This window comes from Acomys russatus, chromosome 17 (assembly GCF_903995435.1).
Source record: "Acomys russatus chromosome 17, mAcoRus1.1, whole genome shotgun sequence".
In the NCBI taxonomy this organism is placed as follows: domain Eukaryota; kingdom Metazoa; phylum Chordata; class Mammalia; order Rodentia; family Muridae; genus Acomys; species Acomys russatus.
In genome coordinates this window covers 39,475,145-39,497,849 of record NC_067153.1, presented here as the reverse complement: position 1 = coordinate 39,497,849, position 22,705 = coordinate 39,475,145, and the positions used below count along the sequence as shown (strand labels likewise).

Here is a 22,705-nt window from a genome sequence, read left to right as displayed (position 1 = left end):
CCGCCCCTGGACCCCCGTCCCTCCCTCTCTCTTTTCCTTTCTCGGCCCGCCCTCCCTGAGCACCCCTCCCCCTGAGGACCCCCGCCCGCCGCCCGCCGCTGCCGCCGCCGCCCGCTCCGACTGCAGAACAATAAAGCCAGCCTCCCAGAGACCCCCGCCGAGGACCCCCGCCCGGCGACCAAGCCTGGGTGGCCCGCCCCTCTCCGCCAGCGCCAGCTGAGCGCGCCCGGGCGCTGGCCGCGGTGCTGCCCTAGCCAGCGCTGGCCGCGGTGCTGAAGCTGCTGGTGCTCCTGCCGCTGCTACTGTCGTGTTCTCTTGGCCCCGCGCTGCCGCCCCCGGGGGCATGGGGCGCCGCTGACTGAGCCTCCGCCGCCGCGGCGGGGGGGGGAGGGGAAGGGGGCCGTGGGGCCGGGCCAGCCCTGCACCCATTCGCAGCCTCCGGGCCCGGGACGGAGCCGCTCCCCCCCTCTCCGCCCCCCCCAGCCTCCTCCCCCGCCTGTCCAGGGGCGGCACTGCGGGCTGGGAAGCCGGGACCAGAGGAGGGAAGGAAGGAAGGAAGGAAGGAAGGAAAGAAGAGAAAAGAAGATAAGAGGAAGGAAGGACGGACGGAGAGAGAGAGAGAAAGAGTGGAGCGATCCGGAGGTGAAGAAGAGACGCAGGGCAGAAAGAAGAGAGAGGACCACACTCGCCCAGCAGCATCCACAGGCCAGATTGGGAACAGTGCTGCTTCCACGGCTCCTCGGATGGTGACGGGGCCTCGCCGCGGACGCAGTCCCCCCGAGCCCCGGCTCTGCAGGCCCTCACTGCCGAAGCCCCGCAGGAATCATGCCCAGGTCCTTCCTGGTTAAGAAGGTCAAACTTGACACATTCTCTTCGGCAGACCTCGACAGCTCCTACGGGCGCGCCCGCAGCGATCTCGGAGTGCGACTGCAAGATAAAGGTGCGCTCGGGACTGCAGCTGGGGCAGGGCCCAGGGCTTTGCAGGAAGGGGTGGATGGCCAGAGTGTGGGGGTGGAGTGGCAGGGTAGGAGGAGATGTGGATCCAACGGAAGCAGCCTGAAGCTGGAATCGGGAATGAAGGCTGAGGAAAGGGGAGCAGAGAGTAAGGCCAGACAGCTTCCAAGATTGGGTAGAGTGTGGGTACAGGAGAGGTAGGAAAGAGGGATCAGGAACAGGAAGCACTGAAGGTACCCACTGACCCACACATAGACTTGTGCTGAGAAATACACAGCTGCACGGAAACCTGCTAACACAACAGGACCCGGTTAAATGGGCACATGCAAACCCACACCCAAAAATCTGGATCTGTTTCACTTTTCTTTGGCTATACCTTCAAAACCCCCTACTAGGGCTAGCTAGGGAATGCTGGGAGCTCTAGGGAGTAGGCATGGGGTCTGGCAGGGCCACCCACCTGTCAGGGCCTAGGTACCAGAAGATGCAACAGCAGTAGCTCCCCTGGGCTCAGGATTAGGGAGGAAGAGGCCAGCAAGGGAAGCCAAGGTATTTGAGTCAGGGGAGGCTCTTTGTGTAAGGGTGCCCAAGTTCAAGGACAACTGTTAGCATGCGGGCAAGGGGGCCAGGAGTGCCAGCAGTGTGGGGTGGCAGAGCAAGTGTGACCTGCAAGAGCATAAGCCTGTGTGGGCCCATGTGACTGCGTGTGGCCATGTGACTTTGTGCGTTTGTGTGTGACCCTGTATGTGTGCCTGCCTGTGTGCCACTACATGAGACCACGTGACTCTGAGGCCGCTGTGCACCATGTGACTGAGAGTGTGTCTGGATGACTGACTGCATGTGTGACCCTGCATATGTGGGAGTTGAGTTCCAGTGCTAGGGTCAGCATACAGCATATACCCTGTGAGATGACACCAGGCCCCGGTGGTTGCTGAGAGCCTAAGTGTAACCCTGAAAGAGTCAGAGCCTGCATTGTGAAGGGTATGCCTTTATGAGTCTGAGTTTGTGAGATCCGTCCTGTACCTTGGAACAACTGCAGTTACTGGCACGAACGATGTCCACCTGCAGCTTGTCTTTTAAGGTGTCCCCTAAGGATACCCTGGCAGCTTTCCTAGTCCCCTGACGGGAGCCTGAGAAGCTCCCCAGAAGGGTTAGGGCATCGGGAGAAAAGAAGAATGTGGAACAAAGCAGGACCCAGGATAATGGGAAGCAAGGGGTAGAGATGCATGAGTTCTCGCGGCAAGGGTAGAGATCGGCTCCGGCGAGTGGTTAGAGAGATGGAAGATGAAGGAGCGTATGGGTGATGGCCCAGAGATGCTGGTTAGGTTGAAGTCACTAGGGTTTTGTTGGCACACCTAGGGAACAAGAGGGACAGCCCCAAGTCTGGAAGCAGATTCTGGGGTTCCGAAGAAGGCCCCGGGGATCACGAAGAGGCAGAACCGTCGGGGTCTCTGGGCTGGAGACTCTGGCTTTGTGCGCGGCGGGTCTGCAGTGTGTTGCATAATCAGGGAAAACTGCTGAAGTGGGGAGAACCCGAGGGGGAGGGGAAGGAGGAGGAGGAAGAGAGGAGCGCCGCCCCTCCCCCCTGACCTTGAGGCTCGCTGAAGGGGGGCAGCCGCGCCCGAAGATGCATCTCTCGCCTCCCCGCGCGGGGGCGGGGCGCTCGGGCGGCGGGGGAGGAGCCCTGCCAAGGCCCTGTCTCATCCTCTGCTGTCTCTCTTCTCTCCTCTCTTCCCCTCCCCACGGTCTCCATCCTCTCTGCCCTATGGTCCCCGGTCCCTTCTCCTTTGTCCTAATCCCTGTTCGCCCTCCTTTCGGACCCTGACGTCCCCCGCTATGTCTTCTCGGTCTCCCGCCGCCCGCTTTACGTGTGTCTTGCCCGCTGCTCCATTCCCCTCCCGCTGTCTGTCTGTCCGCCTCCGCCCTCAGGATACCTCAGTGACTACGTGGGGCCTGCGTCGGTCTACGATGGCGACGCTGAGGCGGCGTTGCTCAAAGGGCCATCCCCGGAGCCTATGTATGCTGCGGCTGTGCGCGGAGAGCTTGGTCCCGCGGCCTCTGGCTCAGCACCGCCGCCCACCCCTCGCCCAGAGCTGGCTACTGCTGCTGGCGGCTACATCAACGGCGACGCGGCGGTCAGCGAAGGCTACGCGGCCGACGCCTTCTTCATCACTGACGGGCGCTCACGCCGTAAGGCTGCTAATGCTAACACTGCTGCGGCCCCCTCCACAGCCTCGGTGGCTGCCCCCGACAGCGACGCTGGAGGTGGGGGCGGGCCGGGCACGCGAGGCTCTGGATCAGGGTCGGCTAGTCGGGGCGGCACGCGCGTGGGGGCGGGCACCGAGGCGCGTGCGGGGCCAGGAGCTACGGGCGCTGGTGGCCGGCACGCCTGCGGCGAGTGCGGCAAAACTTACGCCACGTCGTCGAACCTGAGCCGCCACAAGCAAACGCACCGCAGCTTGGACAGCCAGCTGGCAAGGCGTTGCCCAACGTGTGGCAAGGTGTACGTGTCCATGCCGGCCATGGCTATGCACCTGCTCACGCACGACCTGCGCCACAAGTGCGGCGTGTGCGGCAAAGCCTTCTCGAGGCCCTGGCTGTTGCAGGGCCATATGCGCTCTCACACGGGCGAGAAACCCTTCGGCTGTGCGCACTGCGGCAAGGCCTTCGCAGACCGCTCCAACCTGCGCGCACACATGCAGACGCACTCCGCCTTCAAGCACTTCCAGTGCAAGCGCTGCAAGAAGAGCTTCGCGCTCAAGTCTTATCTCAACAAGCACTATGAGTCAGCCTGCTTCAAGGGCGGCGCCGGCGGCCCCGCAACCCCTGCGCCGCCACAGCTCAGCCCGGTTCAAGCCTAGGGCAGCGGGGCCTCCGCCAGCCAGGTCGGCTCTCAGCAATACGGGCCCCCAGGGAAGTCTCCGCTGGCGTCCGGGCGGAGGGGCTGGAGGGCGGGCCCCTCCTCACAGCAATAGGGGCAGGGAGCCGGCCCCACCCCGCCCGCTCGCCAGGAGCCTTGCCAGCCCCTTCAAGCAATAGGGTCCCGAGGGGAGACCCACCCTGAAAACCCTCCCCTCTCCTCCAGGGTGCCCCAGGCTTTCTCCCAGCAATAGGGTCTACCAGACCCAGAACCGAACCTCATCTCTTAGTTGGGTCTCTGAAGACAGGGGTGAGAGGTGAGGTAAGGAGCGCCCTCCTCCCTCCTCTGCACCCCTGGATCGCGTTGCAGAGACTCAGGTCTTCCCCATCCCTTCCCAAGCCTTCCAGGCCAAGCCTTCAGCCCGGCGTCCAGGGAGTCAGCTCCACTTGGGCAGCTGGCCGGAGAAGGATCAGGAAAGCAGGCGGGCCACAGAGGCGTTGTGTTTCACAGGCTTTGCAGACCTCCCGGAGTGCTAGGCGATTTGGTGATGGGGAGGGGCGCGGACGGCGGCAACCCTCTCCCTCGGGTTCTTTCTGGGGCCTCAGTCCGAGCCTCCCTCCTACCCACGCCTCGCACCCTCTGCCAAATCCGAATTCTTCCAGCCCGGCTTCCGGGGCTCTGTCCTCCATAACGAATAATAATGACACATATCGGAATCGCATGAACTTATCCGACCTACTCAGACCCCGATCCCGCCCTGCCCCGGGGCCCCCTCCCTCGCTCCCCAGGCTTCGGGTGTTGGAGGACGGATACCCGGGCCGGCAGGCTGGCGTGCCACTGCCCTCTACACACCTCTGTATTTGCTTTGCGGGTAAAGCCCCCTGGGGGGGGTGCGGACGCGTCGGGTTCCTTTCTTTCTGTATTTATACATTTTATTTATGAACGGATTGCACTCGGGTCAGGGAGGGGGCGCCTAACCCTCATCCTTCCCGCCGACGCCCGGGGCTTAGGTTGTCCAGGACCATTTCCTCTGCCCCTGAGCTTCGCCTCACAGAGGCAGGCCCTTCCCGGAGGCCCAGGCCCCACCCCCACTCGGTTGCCAACTTTCACCCGTCTATGCCAAAGCCTTGGCGGTGACCCTACCCCAAGGGCCCGCCCTATTGGCCGCCGCCTTTGTGACATCACTGCATGCAGTCCCACCCTTCTTCCCAACCCTTCCCGGGGCTGCCCGCTCCCCTTCCTCTTAGTTAGTCCGATGCAGACTATAGAGCAATAACGCGCACTGCATGTGAAGCTGCCGCAGCCTCTAGAGTTACTGAGAATCAGGTATCCCCTGCCCTACCCATCCCATAGGCCCCTAGATCAGGGATGCTGCGCGGGGCCGGCCACGCAGACTTTCTTTCCCCATTCCCTACCCCAGGGCAGAGCCCGGCAGGCGTCAAGGTTCCAGAGGCTGGGATAGAATGGTATCACTCAAGGCCTCTCTTGTCAATCCTTCATCACTCACCGACCCATCATTGGGTACCTACGATATGCCAGGCCCATTCCCCTAAACCGGTCAGAGATGCGGCAACCTTCGGGGAGGTGCCTGTCGGTGACAGGGCCCAATACGCTTGGGTAGGCCAGGGCAGAAGGCTGGATCCCTGGGCCCCTATGGCCTCTCCTACCCACCTCGGTCCTGGAATATGCTGGGTGTAGTCAGGCTCTGCCTTTTACTTGGGCCTTATGTTCCCAGCTCTAATTGGACAGGTCCAGGGTCTGGGGGCCCAGCTTCCCCAGGGACACCCATACAGGTACCCATTTTCTGACTCCCTGAGATACGAGGCTCTGCTGTCTCTGTGCCGCTAAGGTGCAACACGCTGGAGTATATATGGCCAGCCTCATCCCAGCACCAAGCTTGGCTACCCTCCTGGTGCGGACCCGCAGGCCTAGCATAGCAGTGCCCATATCTAACCCCTTTATGCCACCTGGCGAAACGCCCACAGTTCCCAGCTCGGGCCTGCCAGCCTGTGCCGCATGCACACGCACACAGAGGCGCCCACCCTGCCCCACTCCTTACTCCTGTCTACCTACCTATGGAGAAGGCTGGAAGGGCTGTGGGCCCACCAGGATCTCCCGCTTCGCCCACACCCTGCCGCCGTGGAAAGCCATGGGCCCCCTCCCGCCCCCATAATTGAGCAGCACAATAACCGACTTAGCGAATTCAGGTAGAAGGAACGTTTAGGTAGCACCTATTTTGTACTGATTCTACAAGTAGGGCCCGAGGTGCGGGGGGCCCTCGGGTGGGGGCTGTGGCTGCCGGCCCGCCCCGCCCCCATCCCTGCCTGCGCCCCGCCACCTTGTACATACTCCTGGCCCGCAACAGGCCGGGATTTTTACTCGGGCCGTGTCCCTCTTCCGCCCCCGTTTGGGGCCGGGCCGGCCGGACAGACGGACGGACGGACAGACCTCCTTCCTAAGCACAATAGCACCAGCTCCTCGGAGCGCCGCACCTCCACGAGGAGAATAAATGCCACTCTTGATAGAACTTGGAGTGTTGACTGGCGTGTCCTGTTGGGGGTGCTGCTAGGGGTATCTGAGGGTGTCTAAGGGGAGCTTTACCGGTTCTGCAGGCTCAGACCAGTGCTGGGAATTCCACATGAAGCACTGACCTTGGCCTTTCTCCTACTGGAGAAGGTCAGCTGGGCCAGAGAAACCCTTGCCTAAAGGCAAAGCCATTGACAATTCCCCTAGGGCAATTGAGTCTGTTCCGGCTCAGGTATTCAGGGGTCTCGTAGCATCTGGGCCTTTAGCCCAAAGTTAGATTCTACCCAAGCTGACCTGAAAGCAGCCCCTGGCCTGGAATGCCTCTACTCTATCACCCTTAGTAATTCTTCAGCAGCAGTGACAGCTCTGGGTCCCTCATCCTTAGCAAGCCTCTGGGATGATGTTGGAGGAAACGGGACCATAGAGACTTCAGGATCTAGTCCCTGTCCCCGAGGCCTGCTGCTCTCCATCAGATTGCTAAACTGTGGGGCCGTGCCCCTGTGCTGCTGGACAGGGAGGCTGGCCCAGTGCAAGACTCCCAGGGAGAGAGGCACTTCTGCAACTACCCATAGCCCTCAGATTCTAGACAAGGCGAATATAGGAAGTAGGAGGCAGGGCTGTACTGGGTAGAGAGAGTCACAGGGGCAGGAGTGAGGGTGGAAGGCTCACCCAGCAGTGACCCCTGGCAAGCAGGTAAGCAGGTGGGAGGTGACTTTGGCTTAGATACTTTGTGTACATACGGCCAAACTAGGTCAGTCTTAGATCAGAGCTAGTACAACTGGCCCCATCATGGCAAAGCAGGAGTCAGACCCACTCAGATTCCATCCAGTGGCTAAAAAAAAAAAGAGAGATGAGCCGGGCGTGGTGGCCTTTAATCCCAGCACTCGGGAGGCAGAGGCAGGCGGATCGCTGTGAGTTCGAGGCCAGCCTGGTCTACAAAGTGAGTCCAGGATGGCCAAGGCTACACAGAGAAACCCTGTCTCGAAAAACAAAAACAAAAACAAACAAACAAAAAAAAAAAAAACAAAAAAGAGAGATGAGCTGCTGAGGCATGGTGGCGCATGCCTTTAATTCCAGCATTCGGGAGGCAGAGGCAGGTGGATCTCTGTGAGTTCGAGGTGAGCCTGGTCTACAAAGCGATTCCAGGACAGCCAAGATTACACAGAGAAACCCTGTGTCAAAAAAACAGAGAGAGAGAGAGAGAGAGAGATATGTATCTGCAGTAGGACACGGCCTGTGTGCCAGCAGCTTGGAGAATATTATAGTGGGGGAGGGCATACTTGGGAGAAGGTGGTTAACCAGGCTATCCACAGAAGGATCTTAACTGTCACTGTCCCTAACTGGAAAGAGATTGACAAGGTGTCTGTGTAGCCCTGGCTGTCCTGGAACTCGCTTTGTAGACCAGGCTGGCCTTGAACTCAGAGATTTACCAGCTTCTGCCTCCTAAGTGCTGGGATTAAAGGTGTTTGCCACCACCGCTCAGTAAGAGATTTCCTATTTGCAAAAGAAGCTCAGGCTCAGGAATGAGATGGATAGCTTGTGGATGGAACAGCCCAGGATTGCCTTTACATAGCCCTGGCTCCACTCATTCAAACGCCACTTTGGCAGGTAGCAAAAACATTTGAGGAAGCCTTTTTTATTTTTATTTTTTAAGATTTACTTATTATTATGTATACAATGTTCTGCCTGCACATACACCCTCAAGACAGAAGAGGGCACCAGATCTCATTATAGATGGTTATGAACCACCATGTGGTTGCCGGGAATTGAACTCAGGACCTTTTGGAACAGCAGACGGCACTCTTAACCACTGAGCCATCTCTCCAGCCCATGTTTCTGTTTCTTTAGTGGGCTAGAAGGATGGAAACAACTTCGTGGCGGGCTGAGATGAGCCTACCTCTCCATCACTGCAAATCCTCCTCCTCCTCCAAGGAAGCAGGTTCCTTGACCTGCTTGTGACCCCAGGGTGCTGGGGTCAGCCTGAAGCTGTAAAGTAAAACCTTCCTGGCCCACTTTCCTCCCCCTCCTGACGCTCTTACTCCATTAGGCTTGCAAGGCTCCTTACTCCAGGGCCTGGACCCCTTTCGTGGTCACCTCCAGCAGGGGGCTCTGCATCATGATTTTCTTGCCATCTCTTCCATCTATACCTTTAGTTCCAGACAATCTCACCTATTCTTTTTCTGTTCTCCCGGAACCCATGGCTACATTTCATCCTAGATTTTGATTGTGAAGCTGAGAGGGTAACCCCTCCCCCTCGGTCATCTGTTCCAACCTTTCTTCTTTGAATCAGACCCTGGTACTCCAATATAGGTCCTGTCTGTTTGCCACAGGTCTCCTCCACAGGACCGTCCTCCGCTTTTTTTTTTTTTTTTTTTTTTTTTTTTGGTTTTTCGAGACAGGGTTTCTCTGTGTAACCCTGACTGTCCTGGACTCACTTTGTAGACCAGGCTGGCCTCGAACTTACAGTGATCTACCTGCCTCTGCCTCCCATGTGCTGGGATTAAAGACGTGCCCCACCACCACCCGGCTCCTATGGCTTGTTGAAGGCTGAGAGCTTTAAGCCAGAATGTGAATGAATAGCTGCCTCCAAGGAGGTCTTTCATTCTATTGGTTGGTGTGAAAATTCACCTCCGGCTGATTTAATGGCAGGCTAGGTCTCAACCTCTCATTTAAAATTTTTTTATTCACCTTTATGAGCATTGGTGTTTTGCCTGCTTTTATGTCTATGTGAGAGTGTCAGATCTTGAAGTACAGACAGCTGTGAGATGCCATGTGGATGCTGGCATCTGACCCCAGGTCCTCTGGAAGAGCAGTCAGTGCCCTTAACCACCATCTTTCCAGCCCCTCAACATCTCACTTTTAGGTTTTGGTTTCACACTGAAAGTTGATATAGTCAGAGTGGTAGCCTAAGGACATGTGGAAGCCTCATACCCACTGACAGAGGGAGGAGTGAGGAAGGGATGACAGGGTTCACATGACTTACACTCACACTTGAGGTTCTTAAAGTGAGGTTCTTTTCTTTTTTCTTTTTTTGGTTTTTCGAGACAAGGTCTCTCTGTGTGGCCTTGGCTGTCCTGGACTCACTTTGTAGACCAAGTTGGCCTCGAACTCACAGAGATCCACCTGCCTCTCCCTCCCAAGTGCTAGGATTAAAGGCATGCGCCACCATGCCCGGTGTGTTTTCTTTTTCTATTTACTTTTTATTCATAAAAAACATATGGAACACTTCAAGAATTTGCGTGGTATCCTTGTGCAGGGGCCAGGCTCATAATCTCTGCATTGTTCCAATTTTAGTATATGTGCTGCCAAAGTGAGCGAGCACTCAAAGAGACATTTTCACTCCGCCTCCTTTTGGGGTCAGTATTCACAAAGACATGCTGGGTCAGCAACAAAGGAGTGTTCTGAGACACCGAACACATCAGGTTGGCTCTGATCCACGCAAGTCCATCCCTCGGGGCTGCTTTTCTCTTATGCTTACAGGAAGACACCTATAAGGTAGCCTCGACTGCTCATCATGGTGTGTGACATGAAGACAGAGTGACAAGAGGGAGAGAGTCAGAGGATACTATAGAAGTGGGGGCGACCTCAATAGGAAGGCTGGTGACACCCTGTGGGAGAGGCTACCAACCCCAGGATGAGTGCTTGCTTGACCTATAGAGGTGCCCCTCTGCCTTGCAATTCCCCAGATCAAGTCATGTTTCATTTTGGTCCCTTATAATGTTTCTGAAGGAAATCAAATGTTTCCTGAGGTCCAGATGTCTAATCCAGGTGGGTTAAGTCAGGTCTGCAACAAGTGGTTGGGGTGTCGGAAGAGGCCATGATGACTGATGAGTTGCTTAATTTAACCAACAGCTGGGCGGTTGCACACACTTGCTGTGAAGTGAGTCTGGGTGTTTTTCCAGTTTGATTCTTTGAGCGGCTATGTTCTCCAAGGTCCATTTAAAAGCTGTTCCTGCCTAGCAGCTAGGAATTACACAGTGCCAAGGCACTTAGCTCCGCCATTTGTGTGCATGAACACAGATTGGGGACCCCGCAAGATGTCAGCACACGGTTTCATAAATGACCCACACCCAAACCGCTGCTAGGTATGATGAAACTATGTTTTTACAGAAGTGGGACAAAGGGCAAGCAAGAGGTCAGGGGAAGTGCGCAGCTGCCAGGGAATCGGCAGCCAGTGTAGTCCTCGGCGGTCCAGCGAGACAAAACCTTGGCCCTCTATGCCACCGAAGTTCGCAGCCCAGCCGCACACAAGTTGCCTCCGCTAGTTTGCGACCGCAGTTCCCAGAGTGCTATGGTTCGTCAGCTCGTGACGCCTTCAACTCCCAGGAAGCTCTGCGTTCTGCTACCGCAGTTCCCAGCGTGCTCCGCATGTTTGCTTAGGCCCCGCCCCTTCTTGGCCTCGGACTACAAATAGACTCTTAGGAGACGCCAGGGCCAGTCAGTTGCTCCGCAGCGGCGCATCCTTCGTGTCTCTTTGCGCCGGCTACGGAGGCCGGCAAGGGGCGGTGGCGGAGGCCGTTGCTTAGGGTTCAGAGGCGGGGCCGCAGGTTCCAGGAGCTGCGAGTCGGAGGGTCAGGAGTGGGCCGCGACGAGGTGCGGGCCTAGGCCATGGGCGACCGTGGAGGGGCGGGCAGCTCTCGGCGTCGGAGGACCGGCTCGCGGGTTTCCGTCCAGGCTGACGGCGGGCCCATGGCATCCGAAGAGGAGGTGCGAGACGCGGCTGTGGGCCCCGACTTGGGCGCCCGGGGTGACGCGCCGGCTCCGGCTTCGACTCCAGTTTCAGCCCATACCCCGGACAAAGACAGGCACACCAGCGTGGGCGACGGCCACTGGGAGCTGAGGTAGCGGAGTGCCTGAACCCTTTACTTCTGATCTCCCCAGCAACACTCCCAGTTGTTAAAAGTTGCCCACAGCTTTGCGAGTTGCGAGTCTGGGAGCCTCCTTGGTCTACACTGGCTTTGGGGAGAGGGTCACTTGCCAAGGTCACCCCGGTGGGGTCGAGTAGCCGACCACGGAGCCCCGGCAGAGGAGTAGGCAAGCAACCCCTTTTCCAGATTGCTTAGGGAAGTACACCTTGAGGCAAGTCGCTTGAGGTCCTTTCTGAGGGCCAGGTAGCAGGAAATCTAAGCCCTGGGGGTTGGAGATGAATGAGCTTTTTTCTTTGGAAGGAGGTAGATGTTTTTCCGGGGAGGGTTACGATGAAGCGGTATCTGCTGGAGGCTCCTGAGGACACAAGCCTGTTTGGAGGGGAGGGGAATGGGCATTTGCCCAGGGCAGGGGACAATACAGGAAGCTTTCTTGTACTAACGGAGTGGCAGTGGCATCATGGCTTATTCACCCCTCTTCCACTAAGTAGGAGAGCCCGAAGCCCTGCTTATGCTACCAGAATGACTGCAGGCTTATAGGGACAGGGCTGACTACTGAGTGAGACTTTCATCCCTTGGTTGGAGTCCAGGAGAGAGGTTTGGTATGAACACACCCATGGGAGAGGCCTTGCCTAGCTGAATGTCTGACTGGAAGCAATGGAGAAGTGCATCATGTTCCTGGGCAGCATTGACTGCGTCCTCCAGGCAGGCCCTGAGACTCTTTTTGGTGTTCATCATGGGACCCTTTAGTAGCTCTGCATTAAGATGTAGCTGAGGGGCTAGGAGGAAGTGGATAACTGGGCTGGTGAAGTTTTCTTCTAGTGGGCACTGTGGGGAAGGGGCCCCTGGGCTGCCCTTGGCTGTTCACAGTTCACCTGGGAGATAAGATAACTTCGGTGTGAGGCAGGCATGGCACATTTGTGGACAAAGGTCTGGTAAGGAGGGCATGGAGGCAGAGTGGGGGAGGAGGCTGGTCCTCCTAAGAGGGATGGTGGTTTTCTGTAATTCAAAGCTGGTCTTGAGAGAGATTGGCTTCCTGCTTTCCATATGAAAAGATGCGCCCATCTCTATCTCTCTCTCTCTCTCTCTCTCTCTCTCTCTCTCTCTCTCTCTCTCTCTCTCCCTCCCTCTCTCTCTCTGTCTCCTCTAACAAACAAACATGGTTTCTCTGTGCACCCCTGGCTGTCCTAGAACTAGCTCTATAGACCAGGCTGGCCTCAAACAGAGATTAAAGGTGTCCATGCCCAGCTCCATCTGAAAAGACACTAAGGTTCCTAGAGTTCCTGTATGCTGACTCCCCTCATTGCCCTGCCCTTTAGAAGGAGTCAGGAATTTATCTAGTATGACCTCTAGGTGAGTGGGGATAGCATCTTTTTATGTAGGGTCATCATTGTTGTAGACAAGTTAATATTTAGGGATAGGCAAGAAAGAACAATCACATCTTTGGATGACCACTGAACTTATTCTGTGTCCTCTGGTGTGAGGCTTGTGCAAAGCTAGGAAAGGTGTGTGTGTGTGTGTGTGTGTGTGTAGGGTCCCGGTTGTGCCCCTCCTGCCCCCCATAGATGGTAGACTGCAGAGATGGGGATGGAGCGTATATCCCCTCTGTGGGCTTCATTCCAATTTGGGAAGGCCACAGTGCTTGCAGCCTCCTAGTTGAGGTACTAGATCCACTCTTCCTGTTGGTGGGCCAGGCTCTGACTGCCCTCCTGGAGTTGGCATGCAACTCACCCCATTGCCACCCTTCTCTTGCCAACTCCCCACTCTCTCTGTTGTTGCTCTTGGCAGGCCAACTTTCCTTTCACCCTTCCTCTTAACTCCTTGAGCTTCTGTATTCTCCTCTCTCCAGGACTTCCTGCTCACTTTATGCTGGGTTATTAATCCGGTTCTGGATGTCTGTCTTCTACCTTGTGGCAAGATGAGTCTATAAGTTCTGTCTCCTGATCATTTTTTCAGGTTGCACACATTCATGGGCACCCAATGCAAGACCTTATGGTGGTGGGCTTTTCTCAGGGTATTTGTCCCTTAATGTCTTTTGTACATCTCTAGCAGGGTCTGGGAATTATGAGGATCTTGCTTCCATCTTGTATCCCAGAGCTTGGCCCATAGGGCAGCACAGAAGAAATGCCAGGCGTCAGCAAGAAGAGAAGCTGGCATTTTGTTCCCTTCTCTTTCTATATGGGTTCCAGATTAAGCCCATTCTTGGGGGTTGATCCTTTGGGTGTGGCACAGACCTTTGCATGTGTGTATGGGGATCGTCGAGTTGAAGGAGAGGCAAGAGAGGATGCCACCTCTTTCTTGCTCTATGTATGGTTTACCTGGGTAGGCCTGGGTGATATTGGAAGGAAGGCCAGCTATCCTGTGTCCTTGTGGTCTCAGGGAGTGAGTGTAGGACAGCTGGAAGGCACAGGACATAGGCAGGCTTTTTACTAGGTGAGAGGGTGGCAAAAGCAGCTGTGATTGGGGCTAGCAAGTGCCTCTTTTCCCTGTTGGCCATTTCTGCAGCCTGCCCTTCAGCCCACTTGCTTCTGGTCACAGTGGCAAGCCTGGCCCTTTGCAGGCATTGGTGGATGGGCACTTTGTCCCTTGGGACAGATGCCCCTGATTTATGAAGGGAAGGAGTAGCATGGGTAAAAGCAGGGCAGTGGGAATGCTGCTTTTAAGATGCTGAATAGGGGAGCTGGAGAGATGGCTCAGAGGTTAAGAGCCCCGGCTGCTCTTCCAGAGGAGCCTGAGTTCAATTCCCAGCAACCACATGGTGGCTCATAATCATCTATAATGAGATCCGGTGCCCTGTTCTGGCATACAGGATGCTGAATGGGAGAGCCACAGAGAGACCTGAGATGGGTGTGGACAGTTGAGGAAGGAATTGGAAACCCGACAGAAAGAACGTGAAAAGAAGCTCTTCCCCCCCCCCCCCCCCCCGAAACAGGGTCTCTCTGTGTAGCCCTTGACTGTCTTGGACTCACTTTGTAGACCAGGCTGGCTTTGAACTCACAGCGATCTGCCTGCCTCTGCCTCCCAAGTGCTGGGATTAAAGGCATGCGCCACCACTGCCTGGTGAAAAGAAGCTCTCAAGACATTGTCTTTTGGGCCAGAGAGATGGCTCAGGACCAAAGGTCCTGAGTTCAATTCTCAGCAACCACATGGTGGCTCACAAGCATCTATAAAGAGATCTAGTGCCCTCTTCTGGCCTGTTGGCTCACATGCAGGCAGAATACTATAAAATAATAAATAAATCTTAAAAAAAAAAAAAAAAAAAGACATTGTCTTTTAAACCAGGCAAGGCGCCCCATATGGTGGCACATGCTTGCAGTACCAGCACTTGGGAAGTTAGAGCAGGAAGATCATCAAGGTCAGCCTGGCATACAAAGATCATATCTCCTAAAAAACAAAACAAAACAAAGACGGTTTGCTTGCTGCCAGCTCTGGAAAGCAGGAGTCATTCTCCACTTCTGTCTTCATTGTGGAGATGGTAAAAAAAAAAAAAAAAAAAAAAGGCAGCATGGTCTCTTTGGCTACCCAAAAGGGAGAGAGGTCAGTCTTGTGAAACAGCTTGGTTATGTGCAGGCAGTAGTTGGTAGTTTTGGGGCCAGGAGGCTTTAGGATATTTGTGTACTTCACTTTGGTGGAGGGAGACTGGTGGGGAAGTCTGGTAGACAGATGCGGAGATGCCTTCCTGTTTGGTTCATGGTATTACCTCTTAAAGACATCCACATCAAGCCAGTGAAACCAGTTTGGTGGGGGAGTTGTACCAAAGTAAGGGCAGCAATCAAGGAGGCAGGTGCAGATTTGGGGAGGAAAGGTTCAGGTAGAGACAGATCACTGTCTTTCATATGGCTTCTGTCATATGGGCCCAGTGTGTAGATGCTGGAAGCCTAGTCCTGAGGAAATGGACAATCACGAGAGGAGTTGGGCTGGAGCTAGGGTGGAACTGTCTGACTTTGGTGCTCTAGCATGGCAGAGACAATGAGAGGGGTGTGACTGACCAGGCAGTGGTGGCGCACACCTTTAATCCCAGCACTCGGATGTCAGAGGCAGGTGGATCTCTGTGAGTTCCAGGCCAGGCTGGTGTGCAGAGTGAGTGCCAGGAAAGCTGTGGCTGCTCAGAGAAACCCTGTCTCAAAAACAAACAAGCAAACAAAACCCAAACAAACAAAAAAGGGGATGTGACTACCCTCCTATTAACCAGGAGCTAGTGTAGATGGGTCTAGGTGCCAAGTAGGTCTCAGTCTTATTTATTGATTTTGGTTTTTTGGGACAGGGTTTCACTGTATAGTCCTGGCTGTCCTGAAACTTGCTCTGTAGACCAGGCTGGCCTCAAACTCAGAGATCCATCAGCCTACCTCTGCTGGGTAGTGTACCCAAGTGCTGGGACTAAACGCATGCACCACCATTGCCTGTTTTATATATATCTTTAAAATCTTTACTTTGATAGCAAAGATTGGACTTGTTGCTATTGCCTCTCAGCCTTCTTGATCCTTTTTCTGGAGAGGCCTGTCAGACTTCCAACCTTAACCAAAGCGAGGCCTTGCCTCTTGTTAGTGAGACAAGGTCAGCTCTAAAAGGGCATCTGTAGGATGGTTTTTATAGTAGTTTTCCTGGCCTGCTCCTCCTCAGATGCCCCAGGGTAGAGGTGTATGTGTGAGAGGGAAGGGGAGGTCCTGGCCTCTTTGCTTACAAAATCTAAGTCTTGCTCAATTCTCTGTGGCTTCCTGGTGGCATAGCAGCTGGAGGGCAAGGTGGAGCCACAGTTGGTGTGAGTGAGGGCATTAGTTACTAGGATTAGGGCTCTGGGTTGTTCCTGTTGTCTTTGCCAGTAGCAGTGTCTAGGCCTTACTCTAGTCATACATCCCTCCTCTGCCAGGTTTGGTATTACTATTCACAAGTAGTGCCTATACCACTGGGTGGGAGCTTTCATGGGAAGGAAGGAGCCTGCTTCTTCTGGGGGATTCCCTTCATCAGGCCTGAGAAGTCTCCTTATGGCCCCAGAACAAAGTCAGGGACACAGAACTGTACATTAAGGGTGGGTACTTGGGGGCTGGAGAGATGGCTCAGTGGTTAAGAGCACTGCCTGCTCTTCCAAAGGACCCGGGTTCAGTTCCCAGCACCCACATGGCAGCTCATAACTGTCTGTAACTCCAAGATCTGACACTTTCACACCAATGCACATAGATTAAAACTAAATAAAATATTAAAAAAAAAAAAAGGGTGGGTACTTGGCCAGCAATTATATTGGGCCTTTGTGTCTAAATGTAAGGAGATGCTTGCTGACTACAGTGGAGACTCCTCCATGAGTGATTTAGTAGGTGAGATGGGCACATTGGACAATCTGCAGCAGTATTGGGTAAGTCCACAGATATCCAGGCGGGATTATCTTTGTGGCTCAAGAGCCAGGTGGCAGTGAGAGGTTTCTGGGGGAGCTCAAGCCTGTCTAGCCTTTTCTGCCTATGATGGACATTTTTTTGCTGTCTAGAGGGAAAGGCCTCTGGGTAGTTCTGAGACCGTTGCCTCCTGTAGCTATAGTCACTGGAATGGCCTTGCCTAGGTCCTCTTCCTGTTTGCAGGTGGGTAATGAACTCTAGGCAGAAAAGACACCTGGGCAGGAGTGGGTCATGGTGGGCTTACCTCTGTCCTACTGCTGTTTGCTTACTGGGAAGGATCCTGTCTCTTTTTGCCAGGTGCCATCGTCTGCAAGAGTCTTATTTCAGCTCAGACAGTGGTTTCAGCAATTATCGTGGTATCCTGAATTGGTGTGTGGTGATGCTGGTGAGTAGAAATGTGGGAGCAGGGTCACTGAGGCCAGGTGAGAGAGAACCTTCAAGGGTGTCCTTGCCCTGGGCACAGGCTCTGCCCTTTGGAGGCTATAGCTCCATGTGCTTGCAAGCACTAGGCTGCTTGTGGGGTGAAGCAGGGGTGATCCCTGCAGAGCTATACTGGCTTTCTCTTGGGTCCCAGGCTAGTTCTCTGGGTGGCTCAGTAGTAGTAGAGATGATAAGTATCTTGAATACTCTGGCTGTGCCTCAGTACCCTTGGCTGTGTAGGTGTGCTATGGAAGAGCAGGGAGATGGAGTGGAGTATTGGTTGCTCTCCAGGCTAAGGAGGGGGCACTCTGGGTACCAGGCTTCCTTGGAAGGGTAGGGAAAAAAAAAATCTTGAGGATGTATGTTCTATGCCATGTAGATTCATGGACTTAAAATGCTTGGCAGAGCCAGCCACTGCTTTACAGGCCTTCTAGTCCCTTTCCTTTGTCCTTGGGTATTGGTGGTTGGAGTGCTATGCCATATCCAAGCCTGCTGTTTCTAGGGGCTGGTTCCTACTGGTGCTATGCATCCCCACCCCAGAAGCTGTTGGAGTCCAAGGCTCAAAGGGACAACCTGATGGGTGGGTCGGGGCAAAGGGTTATCACCACCCAGCTTCTAACACTTGGATATGGTCTCATACTGATTGCTCCCATCTAGAAGTGTCTGCTTCTGGCATGGCTTCTTTGGCTATTAGTGTGAAAGGGACTCTACCCTATTGTGCCCTGAAAGGTTTCTGAGAGCTTCAGGCCTTGTGGCGTTATGAGGCTGATGAGTGAGAAGTGAGCAGTGGAGCCAGCGGGCCAAGGTCATCTTAGCCTGTGGGAGATGACACATTCTATTTATGGCCAAGGCTGGTCTATAAAGAAGCTTCTGGACAGGGAGGTGCTTGGCCAGTCCAGATAGCAGTCTCTTCTGTTAGAACTTTCTGCACCCACCTGGCCTTTAATTTTTAATTTGTCTTCATATGTGCCTCTGTACCATGTGCATGCAGCACCCATCAGAGGCCAGAAGATATCCTGGAACTGGAGTTAACAGATAGCGTTATTCACCATTTCAGTGGTAGGAATTGAACCAAGTCCTCTGGAAGAACAGCCAGCGCTGTTAACTACTGGGCCATCTCTTCAGCTCCTCGTCTGGCCTTTGGCAGTGTTCTGGTCCCGAATCCTGGGCTCCAGCTACCTGCTGCGGGCGATCAGGGGGATGATATGGAGCAGTGTGATTTTAGGTACCAAACAGGAGGATGGTGCTCCTGAACTTACTACCTCCATGGTGACTTCTTTGAGCATCCAGGCAAGGAACCTCACCAGTGTTCCTACGTCAGTATTATCCACTGCTTCTAGCTGTTTGGGTAGTTGGACAGTTGGTGGCCCCAGGCCTGTGTCTGGTGCTTGTGAGGTGAATGAGGATGGAGGCCAAACACTGAGTCTCAGGCTAGAATCCAGAGGCTTAGTCCTTAGTTGAGCTACATTGGGGCCACATTCTTGGAGCTTTGTATATTGCTAGAATATCTGACTCAGGTACAGAAAAACCCACCTTGCCCTTTTCTCCTTTGATGGGTTTTCTGCTGCCTGTCCTGTCTTCTGCTGCCTACTGTATGTAGCCTCTTGTCTCTCAACTAGACATTAAGGGACCAGCACCCTGGGCAAGGGTAGTGCCCCCCCCCCCCCAAATTGACCTGGACTGTCAAGAGGGGCTGATCTATTTATTGCTAACACTGCTATAGCTATTTTCCTTGCTAAGTTAACTGCTAGAGGTGCTGGGGTTGAATGAGCTGTGATGGCACCACCAGAGCTGCACCCTCCTGATTGTCTCTTACAGATCCTGAGTAATGCAAGGTTATTTTTAGAGAACCTCATCAAGTGAGTACCTTTTCCAATCCCCTCTTACTCCACCTCAGCCTGCTCGCTCCGAGGCCCACCTTTACTCAGGCCCCCATTGCCTCGTTCCCCAGGTATGGCATCTTGGTGGATCCTATCCAGGTGGTGTCTCTGTTTCTGAAGGACCCCTACAGCTGGCCTGCCCCATGCCTGATTATTGGTGAGCTGTGCTCCAAGAAGGGCCACGGGTGGGGGAACAGGCTGACCAGGGCCTGAACCTGTGATGCTTCTGTCCTCAGCATCCAACATCTTTGTTGTGGCTGGATTTCAAATTGAGAAGCGCCTGGCAGTGGTAAGTGGTATCCATCCCCATCTTTGCTCAAGTCACTGGCGGCTTGCCCTCTTCTTATGAGGGCAGAGGACCTGGTTCATATTCTCTCCCTCTCCAGGGTGCCCTGACAGAGCAGATGGGGCTGCTGCTACATGTGGTTAACCTGGCCACCATCATCTGCTTCCCAGCAGCTGTGGCCTTACTGGTTGAGTCCATCACTCCAGGTGTGCCTCCATCCCACCCCATATTGAGCTGGCCCCAAGTTGTTGACGTGATGTGGGTGGTCACGGCTGTGCCCACTTTCCCTGTGGTATGTGGGCAGATATGGCTGAGCCCCCTATCTTGCAGTGGGTTCCGTGTTTGCTCTATCATCATACTCCATCATCTTCCTCAAGCTCTTTTCCTACCGGGATGTCAACCTGTGGTGCCGCCAGATCCAGCGAAGGATCAAGGCCAAAGCTGGTAAGAGGCTGTCAGGACTGGGAACTCGCCTATAGGATGTGGCCTGGGTTGCATGGCTCACCGTACTGTCTTGCTTTGCTAGCAGTTTCTACAGGGAAGAAGGTCAATGGGGCTGCTGCCCAGCAGACTGTGAGCTACCCAGACAACCTGAACTACCGAGGTAAGGAGCTGTGGAGTTGGGGCTTTGGAGGCAGGGCTATAATGTCAGTCAGGCTCAAGGCTACACAGCTCTAGCACCCGCCTTCCCTTCTAGATCTCTACTACTTCGTTTTTGCTCCTACTTTGTGTTATGAACTCAACTTTCCTCGATCCCCCCGAATACGAAAGCGTTTTCTGCTACGAAGGGTTCTTGAGATGGTGAGGTTTGGGCCTTGAGGGCTGATATGGGCAGGGCTTGGGGCGTGCAATTGAAGGCTCAACTGGCTGCTCTGTTCTTCCCCAGCTCTTTTTCACCCAGCTCCAAGTGGGGCTGATCCAACAAGTAAGTGGTGTGAGTGGGTATATGGAAGGGCTCAATGTAGCTGAGGGAAACTGACGTGGTACCCTCCTTTGCAGTGGATGGTCCCTACTATTCAAAACTCCATGAAGCCCTTCAAGGTGAGGTTAGGTTCCCCTGTGGGAGGGGTGCATAGGGTAGATGAAATAGCTAGCTGAAGCAGCCTATTTCCACAGGATATGGACTATTCACGTATCATTGAGCGTCTCTTGAAGCTGGCCGTGAGTGTCAGAGGCTCCAGTGGGATGAATGTGAGGGATAGGTGGAGTGTCTAAGTATGCAACCTAGAGCCTTGTCTCCCATAGGTCCCCAACCATCTGATCTGGCTTATCTTCTTCTACTGGCTTTTCCACTCCTGTATGAATGCTGTGGCAGAGCTTATGCAGTTTGGAGACCGTGCATTCTACAGGGACTGGTGGTGAGTGGTGTGTCTCTAGGGATCTGGGTAGGTCATAGCATGTTCTGCTTATCCCATTGTTTCTTGACCCCAAGGAATGCTGAGTCTGTCACCTACTTTTGGCAGAATTGGAATATCCCCGTGCACAAGTGGTGCAGCAGGTAGGATGGTGTATGCACCTGTAGAATGTGGTTGTGGACCTGGGCCCTATGGCATTAGCCTCATCCTATGGCTTCCTTGCTCTGCAGACACTTCTATAAGCCTATGCTCCGACTGGGCAGCAACAGATGGATGGCCAGGACAGGGGTCTTTCTGGCCTCAGCCTTCTTCCATGAGGTCAGTGCTCTGTAGTCATCCCATTTCACCTCCAGGCAGGGCTGTGGCCACCACCTCAAACACTGACTTCTCTTCTCCCCATACTCCAGTACCTAGTGAGCATCCCCCTGCGTATGTTCCGTCTCTGGGCATTCACAGCCATGATGGCTCAGGTGAGCACCTTTGTGAAGCTTGTCTCCCTTAGCCTGAGTGTGTGCCAAACCCCATCTCCTGTGGTCATTGTAGCCTCGTGTGTTCTCAGGTCCCACTGGCCTGGTTTGTAGGCCGCTTCTTTCAAGGGAACTATGGCAATGCAGCTGTGTGGGTGACACTCATCATTGGGCAGCCGATGGCTGTGCTCATGTATGTCCACGACTACTACGTGCTCAACTATGATGCCCCCGTGGGGGCCTGAGCTACTGCCAAGGGTCAGCCCTCCCTAACCTGGGCCTGGAGTTCTGGAGGAGTTCCTGGCTGTCTGCACACTCCTCCTAGTCTGGGAGGCCTCTCTGCCCCTATGGGGCCCACTCCTGCTCTTGGGGTGGCACCCAAGTCTAGCTGGTATGAGCCAGTGCTGGGAGTCTATGCTGTCCAGGGGCTGAGGGAATCAATAAAGTGCTGTCTAAAAACTTTCCTACTGGGGTTGTGGAAACTGCTGAGGCTTGACCTAGACCCATATGTGCTGTGCAACCACTGCTTTAGGGACTAAAATTCTCAGGCTACAGCTTAGGGATAAGGTGCTGGAAAGATCTGGGCTACAAGATTACAGTCTACAACTTCACAGAGTGTGTGGACAAAGCTGTACACACACTCCTTGCAGAACAGTACATAGTAGGAAGCAGGAGCATACAGAAAAGGTTAGTTTTTTTTTTTTTTGAGACAGGGTTTCTCTGTGTAGCCTTAGTTGTCCTAGACTCACTTTGTAGACCAGGCTGACCTTGAACTCAGTGATCTGCCTGCCTCTGCCTCCCAAGTGCTGGGATTAAAGGCGTGTGCCACCATGCCCTGCTGCCCAGTGAGTTCTTATCCTGTCCTATTAATCCATGCTGGCCAGGGGCTCAGAGCTGTATGACCCGATAGAAGATGACCCCATCCATGGCAGGCTGCCTAAACTGTGTCTAGGACACCTGTGAGGAGTCTGGTGGTCTAAGAGATGACATGCAAGGCTCACTTGTATTTGTGGTAGACTCTGGGTAAATAAACACCCTCATTCAGTGCCACCAGTAGGAACCTAGATCCACATTTCTAGAGATGGAGCCATCCATGTAGGACTTTGTACACTGACTGCCTGCGGCTTTTGAGTTACATACACTGTATCTTCAGTATCTGTCTCAACTTGCTCAACAAGTTGGGCTAGTGACTCTCAGCTGTGCTGCACAGGGGCCAAACTTGACTGGGCTTGACCCACTCTTCTAGACAAACCTTGGCTCTGGCAGTAGAGACAGCTCTGAGTAGAGGGATACTTTGCTCCCAAGTTCTGGTAGCTGCCAAGTTGGACAGAGGACTTTTATATAAAAATCTCCTTGGCAATCCAAGGTCCTCATTCTTGCCTTAGTGTTTGTCAACAGCCAGAACCTGCTAGGCTGCAAAGACCCTAACCTGCAGTTAGGTTGGTATCTGGTGCTATGCAGGATGGCTAGTAATCTCAGCTGCCTCAGGACAACAGGGTATGCACCACAGCCAGCTCTAGGCCACCTGTGAAGCCATTGCCACCTTTGTTCTTGCGCGCCAAGACAGGAGAACTAGTTCAGAACCAGTCTAGTCGATAGATGTGGGAGCCTGGCTCTGCCAATATGTCAAGCGTACCCATTCTGCTATTCTTTAAGGCCCCTAGAGAAAAAGCTGCCAACAAATACTAGTCCTGTGGGCCTAGGGGTATCA

General features: G+C 54.3%; 2 protein-coding genes and 1 non-coding gene across 3 annotated transcripts; 2 read left to right on the top strand and 1 right to left on the bottom strand.

The window, feature by feature from the left end:
- Positions 1-467: 467 nt before the first annotated feature.
- On the top strand, positions 468-5,441 carry Scrt1 (scratch family transcriptional repressor 1). Its single transcript, XM_051159814.1, has 2 exons — positions 468-940; positions 2,881-5,441. Exons 1-2 carry the CDS (start codon positions 826-828, stop codon positions 3,810-3,812), a joined length of 1,047 nt encoding a protein of 348 aa, XP_051015771.1. The 5' UTR covers positions 468-825; the 3' UTR covers positions 3,813-5,441.
- A 4,107-nt stretch (positions 5,442-9,548) lies between these two features.
- LOC127201926 (U6 spliceosomal RNA) lies at positions 9,549-9,659 on the bottom strand. The gene has a single exon (XR_007832261.1). It is a non-coding gene; the product is annotated as a U6 spliceosomal RNA (small nuclear RNA).
- Positions 9,660-10,805: 1,146 nt separating this feature from the next.
- Dgat1 (diacylglycerol O-acyltransferase 1) lies at positions 10,806-21,239 on the top strand. The gene is made up of 17 exons (XM_051159813.1): positions 10,806-11,178; positions 16,884-16,971; positions 18,825-18,865; positions 18,958-19,043; positions 19,123-19,175; positions 19,273-19,378; positions 19,503-19,616; positions 19,702-19,776; positions 19,870-19,973; positions 20,059-20,097; positions 20,172-20,213; positions 20,289-20,333; positions 20,418-20,530; positions 20,605-20,670; positions 20,758-20,845; positions 20,935-20,997; positions 21,087-21,239. The coding sequence occupies exons 1-17, from the start codon at positions 10,946-10,948 to the stop codon at positions 21,237-21,239; spliced, it is 1,509 nt and encodes a 502-aa protein (XP_051015770.1). The 5' UTR covers positions 10,806-10,945.
- Positions 21,240-22,705: the final 1,466 nt, after the last annotated feature.

Coding starts and splice junctions, on each gene's coding strand:
- Scrt1 (XM_051159814.1), top strand. CDS start 826: ATGCCCAGGTCCTTCCTGGTTAAGAAGGTCAAACTTGACACATTCTCT. Junction 941..2,880: donor AGTGCGACTGCAAGATAAAG/GTGCGCTCGGGA, acceptor CTCCGCCCTCAG/GATACCTCAGTGACTACGTG.
- Dgat1 (XM_051159813.1), top strand. CDS start 10,946: ATGGGCGACCGTGGAGGGGCGGGCAGCTCTCGGCGTCGGAGGACCGGC. Junction 19,044..19,122: donor TGCCCCATGCCTGATTATTG/GTGAGCTGTGCT, acceptor TTCTGTCCTCAG/CATCCAACATCTTTGTTGTG. Junction 20,098..20,171: donor AAGTGGGGCTGATCCAACAA/GTAAGTGGTGTG, acceptor CCTCCTTTGCAG/TGGATGGTCCCTACTATTCA.